Here is a 20,586-nt window from a genome sequence, read left to right on the forward strand (position 1 = left end):
CACTGGATGATTAAATTTAATATTTAAGAGAAAATTAACTCTTTGAAGGTACTAGTACATTATTCTTACTTGGAGAATTGGCAGCTGCTGCTGCTGCTGCTACTATTAAAGCTACTAAAGTGAATAAAACAGGCATCTGCAACATTGTTTTTAAAAAGGAAAAAAATTAGGGAGGATTTGTATTCCTCTTGAAACCATTTTTATCAGTACAATTTTGTATGCCTCCATTTTTACTGTAACCAAAAAGTAGCCCTCGCTCATATTAATTCCTTGAGAAAGCACATTACCTAATATTTTTTGTAAAGGAAAAGAGTGTTCTGCACAGTGACCAGACTCTTCTAATACTTAAAAAAATTAAGATGAATCTGTACCTAACAAGACACAGAAAGTTTGAGAGTCCGATTCCTGGTGTTAAGTGGATTGATTCATAGAGATGAATGCAAGTGTCTGTGGTATTTTCTCTGGTACTGTTTCTCTTGATATCTTCCCTTCTGGTTACTATATATATATAAAATACAAAGAAAGGAATTAGGAAACAACACGTCTAATAAACTCAAAGTCTCTGTTGATCAGAGTTAGAAACCACATGCTGAAAAAATGGACAAAAATTGACCTGTACACTGGATTGCTTTATGTGAGACCCACTGATTAGAAACAGATTACAAGCTATTCAAGTTTGCCAGCCTGAGGTTGTTCCTTTTTCCCAAAACCTGAGCAGAAGAAAAAAAAAATGGCAGGGTTGTTTTGGAAACAGGGAATTACAAAACCTGGAATAAACTGCTTCATCAGACAGCTAGAAAATCGTATTTGCAAAATAGCTCCCGCCAGCTTTTTTGAGGTCCAAAGTGAGACTCAATTTTGGCAAGAAAATGCACTCCTGTCAGCGATAAGGAAGAGGAATGGTGTCTCTCGGCTCTTTCGGAAACACCATTCCCGGAATGAATGGACCACGCCACAAGAGCGGCGTCTCCCACGCGTAGGACTGACCCGGCTACAGTCTCTCTTGGTTTCTCTCCGACCCCTGAGGGACAATCCCTTTGTGGCACTCACTGAAGAGAGTATCCGGACCAGCTGGTCCGACGCAGGCAGTCTGGGGCTGCACCATGGCGGGTCACCCATCTCAGCGCGAAGGTCTGTAAGGTAGCGGGGGAAAGCCACCCGGAGTGGAGGACAGAGCGCCTGCACCCGCTCTAGGTCTCCCGCGCCGGGGAATATCTGGGCGGTCCCTGGCGCCAGCAGAGGAGAGACTTGGGACCCGGGCTGAGCAGGAGGTGGACAGATCCCCTTCCCCCGCTACTACCTGCCGCAGCCAAAAGGCAGCCGCTGGCGCTTGCTGGATCCGCGCATCCGCACCTGACCTGACAGCAGCCACCGCCTCCGCCTCCGCCTCCTGCACCTGCGGCTAAGTGGAACCCCTCTTTGGATAGGGCACCCTCCAGGCATCCAAAAGCCAGGGTCTCATCTCTGGTTATGGCTGGAGATTCTCGGACCCCCTCTGGGACGCCCCCACAGCTTGTCGTGGCGCTCTCCTGCCTGCTCCTGAGTTGTGGAGCGCTGCAGAGACAGGCACCCTCTCCGGACAACGAGACGCAACCGGTGTTCTACCTGCCTGCCTGGGGAGCACTTGATGGCAGCAACCAGGGGGGCCCCAGCGTCCTGATTGCCAACCCCGGGCTCCGGGTGCCCCTGGGCCGCTCGCTTTGGCTCGACCCACACCGAGACCTGGAGATCCAGGTGCAGCCGGGAGATGGGTGCGAGGTAACAGTGCTGGATGTCCTGCCGCCGTTCCCAGGCTCGCTCTCTCCTCGCCGCTTCCCCTGTGCCTTTGGGGCTCGCCAGGTCCAGTACACTCACTTCGGCTCGCGCAGCCCCAGACGCGCCCGGGTGCGGCTGCAGCTGCACTACGACGCCGGTTCTCGCGCGCTGGTGCTGCCCTTCACGCTGGCTGTGGACGTGGTCTTCTCCCAGCTGGAGCTGGTGACGCGCAACAGGCCTTTGACGGTGTTCAAACTGCGGGGCTGGAGTCAGACCATTGACAGGAGAGTGCTGGACTTTGCCTCCCCCAAGTCTGGAGTCCCGGCCACCCGCAGGTGCCGGCTCACCCCGCTTCCTCACGAGGGTGACCCATTGCCCAGGTACGGGCGCTTGGTGGATGCCACCGGAGATCCGCTCCCCAGGGGCAAGCCGGTAGACTGTGAGGCGTTCGTCCTGGCTGGAGTGCGCTACCAGCACACCCGCACCACCTCCTGGCCCAATCGGGACTATGTGCCCATGGTGGTGGAGCTGCTGGGACGAGAGGGCCCAGGTGCTGGCTCGGTGGACGTGCTGATCCGTGAGCACTTTCATCTTCTAGTGAGGATCCAGAAGGGAGCGGAGAACACGGCGCCCAGGCCCAGCTTAGAGGCCCTGATGATGGTGGAAGTTGATCAGTTGGTGCTCACAGCCCTGACACCGGAGGCCCTGGCAGCAGAAGACACTGAGTCAGACCCTGACGACCTCGTCTTCCACATTCTCAATGCCCCCACAGCCCCACCAGGGCACCCAAACCAGCAGGGCTTTGTGGTCAGCACTGACGACCCCCTGGGCCTTCCAGTCTCCTTCTTCACTCAGCAGGAGCTGCGCGAGCTGAAAATCGCCTACCAGCCCCCTACAGAGAGCTCTGACGGGGAGCGCATCTTCCAGATGGAGCTGGAGGTGGTGGATGAAGATGGCGCTACCTCAGACCCTTTTGGCTTCCTGGTGGTAGTGAAGCCCATCAATGCCCTGGCCCCAGTGACTAGCTATAACAGGGGATTGCTGCTTTTTGAAGGTCAGTCAAAGTCCCTGTCCAGTAACCACAACCTTCAGATTAGTGATAGAGATAACCTGGAAGAGGTGAAATTGACTGCAGTCAGAGGCTTGAGACATGGACAGCTGGTGATACTTGGGGCACCTGCAGGATACAAGTATTTCACACCGGTGGACCTGGCAATGGGGCGAGTGGTGTACCAGCATGATGGCAGCAACACCTACAGTGACAACATAATCTTCCGGATGGAGGATGGGCACCACCAGGTGGAATTCCTCTTCCCCCTCACCATTATACCTGTGGATGATGAGCCCCCAGTGGTCAGTGCCAACACAGGACTCTCACTGACCAAACAGCAGGTGGTCCAAATCTCCCCCTTTGTCCTGAGTGCCAAGGATATTGATTCTGAAGATTCAACCATCCGCTTTGTGCTGGGTGACCATCCTCTGGAGGGAGAAGAGGAAGAGAGAGAATGGGATCTAGCTTCTGGTTCCTCAAGTCAGTACCTTGGGGAGATGTTGCTGCAGCAGGCTGAACCACCTCTGTCCCCTCTAGATGACTGGTACTATGTGGAAGAAGAAGGACTTTATGAGAAGGTTGTGACTGAGTGGCTGCAGAAAGACATAACAGAAGGGAAGCTCTTCTTCCGCCATCTTGGACCACACAGCCCTCAATCTGCAATGGTACGGCTGCCTTTCCATGTGCAGGATGACCACGACCCACCCAATCTATCCAAGCAGTACTTCTTCACCATAAATGCCCTGCCAATGGATATGCTAAGTCCAGAGCTATATCCAGGAACTACCTTGAAAATGACTGTACACAATTACCAACTCACACACTTTCAGAAGAAATTCCTCCAATACATTGACCAGAACTTAGATGAACAGAAACTTTGGTACACCGTACTTACACCCCCAACTGATACAGATAGCAACCACCAAGTCCAGACTGGAGAAATTGTGCTTGCTGATTCACCAGACATTCCCATCATGCACTTCACGCAGGCCCAGGTAAATGACCACAAGATTGCTTACCGGCCCCCACAGGAGAAGCTGGGTATTGCACCTCGAGTTGTGCAGTTTACCTACCAGGTAGAAGATGCTGCAGGCAATAGTATACCAGGCACATTCACATTGTTCCTGCAGCCTTTGGACAACCAGCCTCCAGAAGTCATCAACAGAGGCTTTGCTATCTTAGAGGGAGAGAGCTTTATCCTCAGCAGTAATGAGTTGGATATTATAGATCCTGACACTGACATTGACCAAATTGTCTTCACACTAGTCTGGAGTCCCCAACATGGACATTTGCAGTATTGTAAAAAACATATGGTCCCAGGGGAATCTTTCATGAGAGCTGATATCATTAATGGGAGTGTCTCTTACCAGCATAGCAAAGACTCGAATACCAGTGATATCTTCCATCTGGAGGTAAGTGACGGGGTACACAGTGTACCCATCACTGTCCAGATTTCTGTACATCCTACTGTAGCTAATAAAAGTTCCAGGATCTCAATCCCAGGTAGTCCATTTTTGGATATTTCTATAGATGTACTGGAGAATAGTGCCACAGAAATCACCCCAGGTGTTATTCATGTCAGGAAAGACATGAACAACTCAATGCTGTCTTTCATTGTGGAGAATGGTCCCAAATTGGGCATTATTCTGGTGAATGGTTTGCACACAGAACAATTCACCCTAGAGAACCTCATCAGTGGGGCAGTAGCCTATGTCCACACTGGAGGTGAAGTTGGTTTCCAAAAGCAGCTTGATGTCTTCAGCCTCCTCCTCTCCAAGGGTTCTTATCACTCATTAGTGGGGGACAGCATAGTTGAGAGGGTGCAGGTTCGAGTGACTGTGCTTCCAGTGGACAATGTGGCCCCCAAGGTCTTGGTGGGGGAGTCCTTCGTTGTCTATGAAGGTGGGAAGGTCCCCTTAACCTTGCAACATCTCAAGATTGCAGATGTGGACACACCCCATGATAAAATCCTGTGCATAATAACTGGTCAGCCAGCCTCTGGCTACCTGGAAAACATTGCACCAGCTCCTGGTTCAGATGTGTCCCGGGTTGGTAGCCCCATCAGTGCCTTCTCCATCAGGGATGTCCAAGTGGGGCATATCAATTATGTACAGAGTATCCACAAGGGGGTCGAGCCACAAGCAGACAAATTAACCTTGTATTGCTCTGATGGCATCAACTTCTCCCCAAAAGTCTTCCTCCCTATGATCATCTTACCCACCAATGATGAGCAGCCTGAACTTTCTACCCAAGAGTTTGTGGTATTAGAGGGGATGAGCTTAGTCATAGACACCCTACTGCTCAATGGAGCAGATGCTGACCTACCACCAAACAAGCTCCACTTTCAACTCACAGCCCTCCCTCGACATGGACGAATCATACAGCAGCTGGCCACAGGTAACCAGCCTGTCTACAGCTTCACATTACAGGAGATCCAGGAGGCCTCCACCATTGTGTATGAGCATGACGACTCAGAGACCACCGAGGACAGTTTTGAGGTCTGGCTGAGTGATGGCAAGCATACCACCCATAAGAAGGTCCCCATTGTGGTGATCCTGGTGAATGATGAAACCCCACAGCTGACCATCAACAGGGGTCTGGGAGTGGAGACTGGACACTCGAAGGTCATCACAAAGCAGGTCCTCAAGGCCACAGATCTTGACTCAGATGATAAGAGCGTCAGTTTTGTCCTCCATTCTGGACCACGACAAGGACTTCTACAACGACTAAGAAGGCCCGAAGGAGAAGTGAGGAACAACCTCACTCTGGGGATGAACTTTACCCAGGATGAAATTAACAGAGGCCTCATCTGTTATACTCACACAGGCCAAGAAGGGGTTGTTGACCTTTTCAAGTTTGATGTGACTGATGGGGTTAACCTTCTGATAGACCGCTACTTCTACGTCACCATTGGCAGCTTAAACAGAGTCTTCCCTGAGGTGGTCAGCAAAGGGGTCACTTTACGGGAAGGTGGCAGAGTGACTCTTACCACTGAAGTGCTTAACACCAGCGACATCCACAGCCCTGATGAACAACTTCACTTTAGCATTACCGTGGCCCCTAGCCTGGGTCACTTGGAAAGCTCTAACCATCCTGGGGAACCCATTGTCTCTTTTACTCAGTTACAATTGACTGACAACAAAATATACTATGTCCATACTTCCACTGATGGGATAAAGACAGATAGTTTTGAGTTGAGAGTGACTGATGGACCCAACCCCGTGTCCAGAACCTTCAGGATCTTCATCAAGGCTATGGACAGTAAGAAACCTATCTTGACCATCTATAAACTAACACTCCAGAGAGGAGACAGGAAGCTGATCACCCCTTCTGAGTTAACAGTGGAAGACGAAGATACCCCAGATGATCTTCTTCTCTTTACCATCATCCAGGTTCCCACCCATGGCAGGATTTTGTATAATGGTAGCCATCCTGTGACCACTTTTACCAAGCGAGACCTGAACGAGAATCTGATTAGTTACTGGCACGATGGCAGTGTGAACCCTGAAGACAGTTTCTCCTTGACTGTGACGGATGGCACTCACACTGACTTCTGTGTCTTCCCAGACACTGCCCTGGAGACACACAAACCCCAGGAAATGAGGATTCAGATAGGCTCCGGCAACAGCAGCCTCCCCCAGATTGCCATTAACAGGGGAGCCCCAGCCTGGAAACGCCTTCACACGGGGCACACGGGCTTCCTCCTCACCAGCAAGTCACTAACGGCAGAAGATCAGGACAGTCCCCACAGACTCCTGAAATATAAAGTGACCAGAGGACCAAAGAATGGCTTCCTCATCAATACTGGCCTTGGATACAAGAGCACTCGTGTGTTTACACAAGGTGAGTCACATCCTTCCCTGATTCTTCTGTCTGTCTCCTTCGGTGCATCAGATCTCTCAGCCCTGTGTAAAACTGTTCTGACCTCAGCTCATTTGCAGTAAGACTCTGGTTCTAATAAAACACAGTGGGATACAAAATTATTCTGAAAACAACAAAAAAAAGGCAACAAAGCTTGTAATTATACCTTAAAATTATGAAACACAGGAGAAGGCATTAGCTTCCGAAATATTGTAAGATAAAGCTGCATTCATTTCAATAATGTCAGAATGGTTTTGAATGTTAAGAAGACATATTGAGAAATCCTTTGCATCATTTATTAGTAAGTTCAGATTATTTTGTCTGCTAACTGGAGTTTGGATATAAATCATTATACTGCATTTTTAGTGTACTAAATGTAATTTCTGCCTCTTAAAAACAAAGAATAGAATCAAGTCCCTCTGCTTTTCTAGGTGATGTGACACCTGGTGTCTTTTGGATATTCTTTGCATTGTCCTACATCTTCTTTAGGTACCCCTGTGCATAAAGATGCATAAAATGTCCCAAGTATTATGCATTTAAGCCTGGATTCAGTATCAGTAAATTTATGGAAGGTGTTTAAAACACAATTGGGTTACATTTGCAGAAGTGCTTCTAAAGCAAATGAAATCATGTATGGTTCCCTAAGAATTGTTCTTATAAATAAATTCCCCCTAAAAGAAAATTGTCCTTAAAATATGAATAATTGGAGCTGGGGTTGTGGCTCAGGGGTAGAGCGTTCAACTAGCATGTGTGAGGCACTGGGTTTGATCCTCAGAACCACATAAAAATAAAAATAAATAAAAATAAAGGTATTGTATCCAACTACAACTAAAAAATTTTTTCTAAATATGAATAATTACCAATATGAAAAAATACAACTATTGATCCAAGGAATATGTTTTTTTAAAAATTCACGAAAATCAATAATAGGAAAAACACGATTTTATCCTCATTTTCTGTTTTCTTTGTATATAACTGTTACTCTTATTTCAATTCATTCTGACAAATAGTTAATGAGTATCCACCATGATGCCAAGCTCTATATTCATGCTGAAAACTTAAAACCCAACAGACCTGACTTTCCATTGAGCCAGGATGCTATAAAGCATGCCAACTATAATGTCCTCCTTTTTGACATTATGCCAAAGATCATACACATAGTAGGTCTTTAAAAATTCTAAAGCTTTGTTTTTGTCATTGTAACTTTAAGAAACAGATTCATGTTCATTTCATTGTTACTTCAAATTTTATTTATTGTGATATTTATTTCCATACCCTGCTGAAACACTGAAGTTGTTAAAATCCCCATTTTCTGTTGTGCTAGTGTGACTTAGTGTGATGTTTGCTCTGTCTTCAAGCTGACATTGATGAGATGCATGTCTACTACGTCTTGAACGAGGGCAGCAAGGCAGCAGAGGACATCTTCTACTTCTCTGTTGAAGACAATGGTAAGTCAACAGTATAACCTTAAAAGAGACCCATCATGAATTTGAAATCAAGGCAAAGTTGAAAAAAAAAAAACTGTGTCTTTTATATAGGCAAAACAGATGTCATACCTCATACCAACAAAGGAATTCTTTTGGTTTTATTTGTGGTCCTGTGCTCGATGCTTCTTGAAAAATCAATGTTTCAGAGGAGAAAGCAATGAGGAATTTGATGAAGGAAATGTGAAGAATGTTTCCTGGTAGCTGTCCTGGATTATGTGTGACATCCTAAAGGCAACTGAATCCTATCTTCAGGGGACTCTGAGAAACAGCTACTGGATTCTATCATTTTGAAATAAATTAGAAAATCTACCTTTAGATTTCATTCAGATTTCAGCTGCAGAAATGAATCTTAGGGCTCCCTGACCTTAGAATCGTAATCTTGGGTGGGATAAAAAATGTGTTTATTGGCATAGAGGAGAATATGCAAAAAAGCTGCCTGTTCCTGCTGTAGTGTGTCTGTCCACTGTATCTTGAAAGTCACGTAATGGGTAGCAACTGGTTAACAAAAAAGTTCTTTCAACAGCTAAAGATAGGATAATTATGTGGTCAGAAGAAAAATCATTTTTCAGTATGACAGGATAACAGCAGAAATTATGTCCATGTGCTGCTCACCACTCAATAACCTCTTTCAGTATAAATCATTACTCAGTCCCTGCCAGCAAGGAACAAGTATTTTCTGCCTAAATCATGTAATCAGTCAAGAACTGATTTATTGCAAATAACCCTATGTGAGAAGCCAGATGGTATGCTGCATTTGAATCCTAACTTGCTCTATGTGACCTTGAATGAGTTACTTTGACCTCTTTGTCATTCATTCCCCATCTATAAAATGATGGTCTTCATGCCTAATTCAAGGGGCTCACTAAGAGGATCAAGTGAGATAATTTTATTAATGGCCCAAAGCAGGAAACCCTGATCCCCCTCTCCATCTTCTCACTTAAACGTGAAAACAAATCTTTCTTCCCTTCCCCAATTTCTCAAGAATCAGAGTTGTAAAGTGATGAATTTATGCATTTAAAATTGAGTCAAAAGGAAATAAGAATATTTTATAGTGAATATTTTCCTTTCTGTTTTTGAGGATGACACCTTCAAAAATTCTGATGCTGCTTTGTGGGCAGTGCCAGGAGCAAGAATGATCTGTGATGATATTGTATGTGAGTTGTGTACATTTTTTAGTGTTTTCTAGGAGGCTGATTGTGTGTGTGTGTGTGTGTGTGTGTGTGTAAAGTGACTTTTAATCCCTATGATACTGTGATGTGAATTGGAATCCTATTTTCACATAAAGGCACTGAGGTTGAATAACTTGTCTGAAGTCATACAGGTAATAAGCAAATGAGCTGGAATCAAATCCAGGTCTTGCCAGTTCCAAAGCTGGGACTCTTCATTATTAATGCTATAATACCACTGCTTCAGGAATCTGAAATCTTGGAAAGTCAGAGATCATGTCAAAGGTGGAATTTTCTAACCCAACAAAGAAGCCCTTTGTAAATAAAAATGATAAAAATTATCAAGAACAGACTCAAAAATATTTGAGGATCCATCTGTCAATAGTTGGTATTAAAACAGATAGATCCTTAAGTATTGCGCAACCATGAGTTAATTAAATATGTGTGCATTCATTTATTTGGGGGATTTTTAAATTTCCTCTTAATGCCACACACTGAACTAAGATCCATGTCTGCTACTGATGAGCATTCTTAAAACAGCTTCCACCAACTGATGAAAAACTCCCTTTAAACATTTTTTTTATCTAATATTTTCAAGTATTTATGAATTCATCTCTTAACAGTAGCCAACTTAACCTTTTTATTCCTTTTAAGATATCCCACTTTTAGATGATGATTCCCTAAATGGAATGTTTCATGAAAATTACAATTTGACCTAAAAGTTTTCTTTCCTGAAAGTACATAGCACTAACAGAAGGTACATCCCAGTCATTTTAAGCTATTTTAGCTGGACAGACTTCTAGGGATGAACTTTTCACAATTAGATGGAAGTAGAATGTGGTGGTATTATTATTGTTGTTTTCAGTACCAATATTCAAACTCTGAAGAGGTTATAAACTTTCTCCACGCCTGTGCATCAGGCTTATGTCTCGAGTGAGCTCAGGGATCCTACAGGTGAGGGTCCCGGCAAGATGATCCTAGAGCTGCAATTTTACCAAAACCCCAAGCTTGATACTCCAAAGGCTTCCAGTTCATGGGTCCTGAAGCCAGGCAGCCTGCATTCAAATCCCAGCTTCACCCCCACAGCAGAGGCTTAGCTTTGAGAAAATGTCTGTGCTTAGTGGTCTGTGAACTGGAATCCTAAGCTCTCCATGGGATTATCAGAGGGTTCGGTCAGTTTCCCATTGCTGAAGTATAACAAGGTATCACAAATGCAGAGGCTTAAAACAAAATCTGGCGTCTTTCTGTTCTGGAGACAGGAAAAGCAAAATGGCTCTAGCTGTTCTAAAACCAAGGTTTGGGTGAGGCTGCATTTCTTTGTGGAGTTCCTCGAAGAGGAGCCTTTCCTTGTCCTTTCCAGCCTCTGGAGGCTGCACCCTCCCCTGTCCCCAGGGCCAGCTTGCTCATGCTGCATGACTCTGGCACCCACTCACTGTCTTTTTCACTTCTCTGTAGACCTGTGATTCCATTGGGCCCCTCTGATAATCCAGAATAATTCCCCATCTTGAAATCTTTGAATCACATCTACAAAGTCCTTCTTGGTATGTAATGTAACATTCACAGATTCCAGGGATTATGCTGTGGATATTTTTAGGGGCACATTATTCTGCCTACCACAAGTGCTAACAGAATCAACACACACAAGACACTTAGAAGAGTGTCCAGAACACAGCAATCACTCAATAAATACCATCTTTAGCATTTTCAGCTGGGTTATATGAGGCTAGCATGAATCAGTTGCTCAATGAACTTGTGCTCTCTCCTTTCCTCTCACATGCTGTGAACATAACTATCCTCATTTGGAGAGTTTAGCAATTTAAATGGAAGATTTTGCCAATGTGACTGATTTGTAGGTTCCATCAATTTGTGAGGTTTTAAGTAATCCAGACTCAGGCTATTCCAGCGTAAACTCTCAGTCTTCTTTTTAACTTTGGAGGCAGATTTCATTACATTCAAGGTTACCATAAAAGTCACACACAGAAAGGGGGATACATCTTAGATTTCTAAAGCTCTGAACTGTGCCAATTAAATCTACTGTCAGGTTCGTTAATCTTCCTCTCCCTAGGTCATCATGCTCAAAGATTCATAGATCTGAATTGAAATTTTGCCTATCTCTACTATACCTACACCAAATGGGTCTTTTCCACTTACCATATAATCTTAAACCTGTACAGCACTTAATATTTCTATAAATGTTTTACAGTGTTCCATTAGTTTTATCCCATTTGATCTCTTACTACAACCTCCAAGATAGGGATAGGAGTTATTATCTCAAATTTTAAGATTAAGAAATTAAAATGATAGACATAAAGGAATCACCTAAAGGGACCAAGTAAATTCTTTTTAATAAACCTCAGTGAATAGTTAAATACAAGTAAGATAATATTAATTTTTGATGTACTACAGATATTTAACTTTCTTTGTAAGACTTGAAACAGATTGTTTAATTTTCTCTTAAATTATTCAGTCTCTAAAGCCAATTCAATTAATGCTATGCATTTTGATATTTGAATTTCACCTGATACTTGCCTCATGGTCCATAAAAATATCAATTTTCTGTTCAGGAGAAAAGTATGAAAATACAAAGAAGTGTTAGAACTGACCATAAATCCAGTGAGTGTGCCCATATAGTTAAGTGTCACACTTAGAATTTTTAACTTTCTAGAACACATCTGAGAATTCAAAGGCAAGACAGAAATGTCTCTCAGTACTCAAATTATCAGATCCATGGCCTAACATTTTCACACTTGACCCAAAGAAGCCCTACCTTGGAGACTGTCTACTATTATTTTCCAAATAGTTTTAATTTTAAATTAAAAACAGTGGTAGAAAAGCATTTAAGTTATACCAGCCAAATTATATTATGTGTATGTAGGAATATGTAACAAATCCCATTGTTATGTACAACTATAATGCACCAATTTTAAAATGTGGGGAAAGATTAAAAAGGAAAAGAAAAAGTATATAAGTTAAAAACAAAGAGAATTCTGGAGATGAATAGAAATGAGCAGATACAGCCTTAAAGAAGAATGAAACTGTGGCACTTTTGGGTCAATGGATAGAGATGAGAATATTGTGCTAAGTAAGCCAATCCCAAAAAACCAAAGGCCAAATGTTTTCTCTGATAAATGGATGCTGATCCATAGTGGGGGGAGGGGCGAGGGAAGAATGGAGGAACTTTGGTTTGGGCAGAAGAAAAGGAGGGGAGGGGAGAGGGTGTGGAGAGAGGGTAGAATGAGATGGACATCATTGCCCCATGTACCAGTAGGATTGCACAAATGGTGTGACTCCACATCATGTACAAGTGCAATCAGAGAAATGAAAAGATGTGCTCCACTTGTGTAGAAAATTAAATTAAATTTTAAAAAAAGAAATGAGCAGATAAAGAATTAAAATGCGTTTGAATCCAAGAGACGGTGTAATTAGTGGTGGGACAAAGTGCTCAATGTATTTCCCTAGCTCCTTTTAACATGGGGGAAGGTGTAACTTTATTAAGACTCTAAAACATTCTTTGGGCCTTTGAAGATGATATCATAATAAATCTGTGTGTGCAAATGTGGAAAGAGGTTTTCAGAATGTTACTAAATGAAGAAAACCATGTAGAAACCATTGTGTAAAGGTGTAAGGAGATTACATGAAAACGTAAGTGCACACACATATATATGCATAGAAAAAGGTCTACAGCATCTATATAGCAAGATAGTAAAGTTGACTTATAATGTCAATGATGGCTTATAAGTTGTTTGTATTTCTTTTACTTTTTAAAAAATTCTTGTGTAAATGCTTTACAATAGCCACTCTTATTAGTAGAAAAAAGCAATTTCCATTTAAGAAAAAAGGAGGGCTCAAATACTTCACAACCAACTTGGTTCAATAATATTGATTACTATGACTAACCACATTCTCCTGACTTGTATGAACCTCAGAAATGTCTCCCATTAATGATGTAATGGATTCCTTAACCTAAACACAGGCAAATCAGGATAGATTCTTTTCAGGCAGAAAAGAATCAACAATTATACTTGTTGCTGACACTTTTCTTCGTAAAATAAAACATGGGGTTCTATTGTCACTATAATGTAGTTTTCTTAATCATGTAATTCCATGTATGAAAATAGTCAGCTTACACATGCAGTAACCTAAGAAAGTGCTGATACAAGAGAAAAAAAAAAAAACCCTCATTTCCAAAAGTCATTAATGAAAAGAGAAAACAGTTTTGAAAGAAAAAGAAATATTGTGAATGATGTTCTTTTAATATTCTTTATTAGTAAATCAGTACATATTATGCCTAGATTGCCTGGTTGTGTTATCTTCTGCCTTTGTCTTCTACTTTCTAAATATCCTGACTACCATATGCATTAATTTAGGAACCATGGTGCTACTTGAAAACAGAGCTTATTGCTTGAAAAACTCAAATTTATTCTTATTTTGAATTACATGTGCAGGATGTTAAATAATCACTTCAGGGATGAATTTAAAATTAAACTTTGCAGGCCAGGCACAGTGTTGCATCACGCCTGTAATCCTTCGGGAGGCTAAGACAAGAGGATCACAAGTTCAAAGCCAGCCTCAGCAATGGCAAGGTACTAAGCAACTCAGTAGGATCCTGTCTCTAAATAAAATACAAAATAGGGCTGGGGATGTAGCTCAGTGGTCGAGTGCCCCCGAGTTCAATCCCTGGTACCAAAAAAAAAAATTAAACTTTGCAACTGCAAGATTAAGTCTTAAATTCCATGTACATATACATGTGCCAAGTAAATAATTATAAATAAGTAAATATGTGTGTGTACATACATATATGTGTGTATATTAATATTTAGGTATGTGCACACATACAGTTCTCTTAAAAATAGGGAAAAGGGCTGGGGATGTGGCTCAGGCGGTAATGTGCTCGTCTGGCATGCGTGCGGTCCAGGTTCCATCCTCAGCACCACATACAAACAAAGATGTTGTGTCCACCGAGAACTAAAAAATAAATATTAAAAAATTCTCTCTCTCTCTCTCTCTCTCTGCCTCTCTCTCTTTAAAAAAAAAATAGGGAAAAAATGAACTCACTTGGAATGGCTAGTTAACATATATCAGTCTTCCTGATAATAAGGTAAAATACTGTCAAATTGAGGCTCAGTACTTCCTGAACACTTATCTCAGATGCTATACCTTGCTTCTTGGTTATACCTTACTTCCATGATACATTGTGACATGGGTGTTAGCCACCACCTTATAGAGAGAAACCAATATTGATGAGGTTGAATAAAATGGTTATTATTCATGTGATTGGCACTTAATCCAGGAAGTAATGTGGAAGGATAAGAAAATTATAAAATCTTAATCCTTCTGAAATTAGGTCAATATTTAAAGTATCCTTAAATGTGTTAATCTACTACTAGCTCAAAAGTGGCATGCTTCTCTGGAATTCGAAAAGATAATTTAAAGCAAAAACTACAGGCATGCTGACGTTTGTATGTAGTACCTGCACAAATTCAAGTCCTTGGGTAACATTTTTGGGGGCAACAAACTGAACCAGGAAGGTAATTGGGTACATTCACTGGTGTTACATAAAACTTCCCATGAAATTAATAAAGAACCGAAAGAATAGAATTATAATCTGTATAAGAGAATTCACCATCATGCACCCCAGTCCCTAATGTAGTTAGTTTTTCTATTTCATTAGCCTCTCAACCTTAGACTAGTTTCTTTCCCTAAAAAAAAAAGAAAGAAAGAAAGAAAGAAAAAGAAGCCGTTCCTGAGTTCTTGCCCCAATAGGCAAGTCACACAGATGCCACTGAATGATGCCACTGCCACTTCTAAAAACTGAAAACCACTGTTTCCAATTAGTGTGGATGACTCACCCTCCGCCTTGATTGTCTGGCTTCACTGGAAATGGTGTTTTTCATGAGAAAACTATTTGCACATTGCATTCTGGCTGAGCTTCCCTCAGTCCGCTGCTGGGCATTTGCTTGTCATTCTTAATCAAGGAAGGCACTGTGTTGTCCCCATGCATGATGATGATTCAGGCTCTGTTAAAGTAATTTATAAAAAGTTGGAATGCATACACATGTATCCATCTACAAATTTTCCCTCGGCCTATATTTATCAGAAGGTAGTAGAGAAATTGAATATGTGTAAGATGCCCAGAGTGGATATCAAGCCCCGTTCTCATCCGCAGCAGATAATATAGTAAGATATGCACACCTAGTGCTTCAGGCTGGTCAGATTTCCAGAGACCCATGCACTAGCAATAGTGCAAAAAGGGGAAGCCAGTCAGCGTGGTGTCAGCCACTGGAGGAAGCTCAAGACAGTGTTAAGGGAATGCAGGGCCTCATCCAGGGCTCAAGGACACAGGGAAGGCGTGGCCTGATCAAGTGTCAAGGACACAGCACTTTGTTAATTAAACTTGTTATTAAATACCACATGCAAGTAAGTAGTTGGTTTTGCTTCTGAAAATTGTTTAGAAAGTGAACTCAAGCATGGACTGTCATGCAGTGTGGCATGAGCAGTGGGCAGTGGAAAACTCATGGCCTCCAGATTCTTTTTTTTTTTTCTTCTCCCTCTTTTTATTTGGTACCATGGATTTAACCCAGGGGTGCTTAACCACTGAGCCACATCCCCAGCCCTTTTTTAATCTTTTTTTTTTAATTTAGAGGGTCTTGCTGAGTTGTTTAAGGGCCTCACTAAATTGCTGAGTCTGGCCTCGAACTCATGATCGTCCTGCCTCAACCTCCCAATCTGCTTCCTCGGCTTTTAATTTCTTTGGTCTGGCTTGTAGAAGTAGCCGTGCATGTTCATCACATTCATCCTGTCCCTTGGTTCTTCATTCTCTTTCCCACAACACACTCCACTGTGACTTTATTTACCTTCTGAATGCCTACTTAGGTCTTATTCTTTCATTCTACAGAATAGTTGTTAGAAAATATAAAATCCCTTGATGTATTTATTAAAAATATCTCTATAAAGGTAAGAGTTCTACTTTTAAAGCAATCTCCATGTCATATACTAAACTACCTTTATTATATCTAGCATAAATGTGCTGAGGAAGGTGTGCCATTATATTATTTCTAGAAGTAAAAATTCTTTGAGTCAGAATGACTTGTCATGATGTTTGCTTTAGAAAAGCTAAGTACATCAGAAAAACTTGACAGAAAAGAAATCCTACTAAAGGGAAGAAAATGGAATTCCCTTTGAGACTGGTTTTGTGAAATGTTCATTCTCACAGTGAGTTTGCAGGAGCCAGACATCCTCTGTCTTCCCTTCATCCGGGAAGGTGCTCAGCTACCCTGGGACAGGCACTGTGTAGCCCTGGCTGTATTACAGCTGGAAGGAGCCCGGCATGGGACAGCCAAATGAGTTACTCAACCAAAAAAGTTATGACATTGAAAATGGCCCATGGTCTCTGAATATATGCCAGTTGGCCAGAAATCAGGAGGAAAGAAAATGAGTTTCTTAAGATGATGACTTTATAGTCTTTTTAACTGACTGGATAGAAGTGCAGGAGTTAAACCATTATTTGGGGGAAGACTGGCAATAGGTTTCCCATTTCCTTGTTTAAAGAGAGTTTGATTTAATAGCAATATTAAATATGTAAGCGCCACCCTATACTAGAGTGTCAGTTGCCAAAATTATTTATGGAGATGAATCACAGAGAATAAAGACAAATCAGTTTCCCACTAAGTATTTATTTTCAGTACAGTGAATCTGAAGATCTTAATCCAAGAGATCTGTAGATAGAATTGGGGAAGGTGGTGAACCCGGATGAAATAAAGAATATTTTTATTAACCTCCATTTAAAATGCAGCATTTCCCCTAATATATATAAACACAGGTAACAATAAATGACAGTACTACCAAGAGCACCTTGACTTTGCAACCAGTAGAAATATCAAATTATAGGTACCACAGGGATGTCAAAATATCCATTCTCTTCATGATTACTTTGAAATTTTGGTAAGTACTCCTTCATAAATTTATTTTTTTAAAGCTTGCAATATAATTCAAATACCATACCATTCATCTATTTAAGTTATAAAATTTTATATTTTTAGTATATTAAGTCATTAAATTGTTTAATTGGTAGTAACCCTATATAACATAAATTTTCCCATTTCAATCATTTTTATACAATGTATATAACCATCTGGGTGTATCTCTTTTCAAAACTTTTCATCACCCCAAACAGAAATTCCGTAGTAGTATGAATAGTAGTAACTCCTGTGCTTGGGATGTAACTGGCTGGTAGAGCTTTTGCCTAGCATGTGTGATGCCCCAGGTTCCATCCCCAGAACCACAATAAACATAAACACAAACAGTACCTCCCTGCTCCTTCTCTCCTGGTAACCTCTAATATACTTTATGCCTCTATAAATTTTCCTCCCTAGATATGTATACAAATGGACTCATGGCAACACATGTCCTTTTCATCTGACTAATTCACTTTGCGCAGTGTCTTCAAGGTTTTTTGTTTTGTAGCATGTGTCAGTACTTCATTTATTTCTGTGGTTAAACAATATTCCTTCCTATGTACACACTATATTGTGTTGATCCATTTATCTCTTGGTAGACACGTGGTTCATTTCACCATTTCTGGCTACTGCAAATGATGTTATCATGAACATTAGTGTACAAATATCTTCACGTCCTTGCATCCAATTCCTTTGGGAATATACCTAAGAGTGGAATTGCTGGATCTCTGTTTAGCTTTTTTGAGGAACTGCCAAACTGATTTCCATGACAGTCACAGAAATTCCTTGTGAAAGATTCTGAAACCTGTGTTATCATTGTTTTTGTTTGGTTGGTTGGTTTTTCTGTTTGTGTGTGTGTGTGTGTGTGTGTGTGTGTGTGTGTGTGTTTTACATAATCCTGTGCATTTTCCTTAGCATTTAGAAACATGCTTCTAACAAGGGCCACTTTTGACTTCCTCTTTTTCCTTCTTTAAACTCAAAATCTATTGATTCCAAGTCCTGTAATTAAATAAAACCTGTCCTCTTCTCTCACCTCTTTCCATTTTACACTTCATCTCCCCTTTTCTAACTTTGCCAGGCTGCCAAAGGGCTCCATCCCACACAAAAGATCCAGAACCTCTGCCCATTATTTTCTCGTTCATCTAAGTCAAAATAATCTAGATCTGAAAAGTTCTATCATATTTACAGTCTGAAATTAAAAGGGGCAATCACTGTAAATATAGTAATTTGACATAATCTTGAAAGTTCAGAATAAGTAAGCTATGCTAATCACAGAGCCAGCAGGCAGCAGAGCTGGGCCTGTCCCTTAGGGCCTCTGATCCCCAGGCCTAAACATACCCACTAGGCCTGTCTCTTGGTAAATCATGACAGCTGTGATGATCATGAAGGAGGTTTTCATTCATCACTGGAGCAGCAATCGCTATGGCAGCACTTTCCTGTTGTACAGTGCTGAGCAGTTCATAAAGGGTTTCCATGTACACCATTTAATTAGTGCCTCGTGACTATGAACCGAGCAGGAATTAGCATCTCTATCTTGTAAAGATGTTCAAAAGGGTTGTATGATTTGCCCAGAGCCACAGAGCTAGAAATGACTAGATCTGGAATGAGAATTTCATGCCCAACCTTGTCCAAGTTGAACTCATTATTCTCTGTCACTTTGTCATCCAGTCCCCTTGCCAGGAACCTGGGCGCCACTTTTGACTTCCTCTTTTTCCTTCCTTAAACTCAAAATCTGTTGATTCCAATTCCTGTAATTAAAATAGAACCCATCCTCTTCTCTCACCTCTTCTATTTTACACTTCATCTCCCCTTTTCTAACTTTGCCTCTGCCAGCAATCTATTCTTCATACTGCAGAAAAAATTATGTGAACAAAGTGTAATGAGTGCTACAGTCTGAATGTTTGTACCTCTCAGAAATTCAGATGTTTAAATCCTGACCCCTAAGGTGATGGGGTTGGGAGGGGGCCTTCAAAAGGTGATTAGTTTATAAGGACAGAGCCCTTGCTAATGGGATTAGTGCCCTTATAAAAGGGGCCAGACAGAGACCCCTCACACCTTGCACAATGTGAGGACACAGAGAGAAGTCACCACCCATGAACCAGGAAATCGGCCTTTACCAGACACCAAATATGCCAGTGCCTTGATCTTGGACTTCCCAGTCTACAGAACTGTGAGGGATAAATTCCTGTTGTTTCTAAGCCCATGTTTATGATATTTTGTTATAGCAGCATGGAGAGACTGAGAATGTCTAAACCTTTCTACTGGTCCTTCATTGCCCTCAGGTGAAGTCTGCTGACAGCATTTGTAACATCACTGATGTTCTGAAGCCTGCTCACTCCCTCAGCTCCTGCCAGACCTCTGCTCTCTGATCTATGCAGTCAGAGTGAATTCAAGCAGTCTCCCTAATTTCCTGTACTCTTTCTCTCTTTATTCCTCTGCACTCCTCTTTTTCTTTTGCTTCTGTTTGGCTAACTCCTACTCATTCAGGTTGTGTCCACTTTGAGGATATTAGAAATAATGCTGTTAAGAATAATCATGCTCAGATTTTTGTGTAGAGGTTCGTTTTGCATGGATTTATTTCTCTTGGGGATACACTTGGAGTGGAAGGCTTCCTCTCAATTTTAAGATCCCAGGACTTCTTGATATCTACTGTCATGGCTGCCTTGGGCAACCTTTCATTCCAGTGAGAAGAATAATAAGAGTCAATTGATAGAAAATCAATTGGATTTCTTTTGAAAACACACTTAGACTTGAGCCTTTTTTTAAGTTTATAACTATAATGAGGTGAGAAATTGTTAGACCTGTGCATTGGATGGGTTTCCTAGGAAACTTCATAGCTTCATTACCAAGTCTTCTAAGGAATATTGGTCATTTCATATAGGGGTTGTATCCATGAGATGGTGACTGTGGGAAGACTCAGTAAATCTGACACATATTCCCTAAGAAGAGTTTTACTTTCATGTTAATACAAATGCTTTTATTATGAAACAGAATACAGAATTCACAGGGAATTTTTAAGGTATCTCTGAGACTTCAAAGCTCATAGCCTCTGGCTGTGCTTCAAGTCCCTAGGACTAGCCCCTCCTCAGGACAAGTTCACTCTCACTTGCTCTTAGCAGTATTTCAATTTAGGGTTGGAGAAGCTCTGATGGAACGAATCTTTTTTCACATGGTTTTGATACGAATTCCAAATAATTTAAGTGCTACTTCCTAAATGGAGTGCTATGGAACTAGCAGTTGCATAGGTGTTATACTAAAAGAAAAAAAGAATCTTGTGTTTATGCAACTTTGAGAATTATTGGTCTCTCAGA

The 20,586-nt window shown here is 41.7% G+C and overlaps 1 protein-coding gene across 1 annotated transcript in view; it reads left to right on the forward strand.

The window, feature by feature from the left end:
• The first annotated feature begins 1,470 nt into the window (after positions 1 to 1,470).
• The window catches only part of Frem3 (FRAS1 related extracellular matrix 3), a 71,534-nt gene continuing 52,418 nt past the window's right edge, over positions 1,471 to 20,586 (forward strand). Inside the window, exons 1-2 of the mRNA XM_076865228.2 lie at positions 1,471 to 6,649; positions 8,026 to 8,115. Coding sequence (XP_076721343.2) covers positions 1,471 to 6,649; positions 8,026 to 8,115 — 5,269 coding nt within the window. The remainder of the gene's footprint in view (positions 6,650 to 8,025; positions 8,116 to 20,586) is intronic.

This window comes from Callospermophilus lateralis, chromosome 8 (genome assembly GCF_048772815.1).
Source record: "Callospermophilus lateralis isolate mCalLat2 chromosome 8, mCalLat2.hap1, whole genome shotgun sequence".
NCBI classification, from domain to species: domain Eukaryota; kingdom Metazoa; phylum Chordata; class Mammalia; order Rodentia; family Sciuridae; genus Callospermophilus; species Callospermophilus lateralis.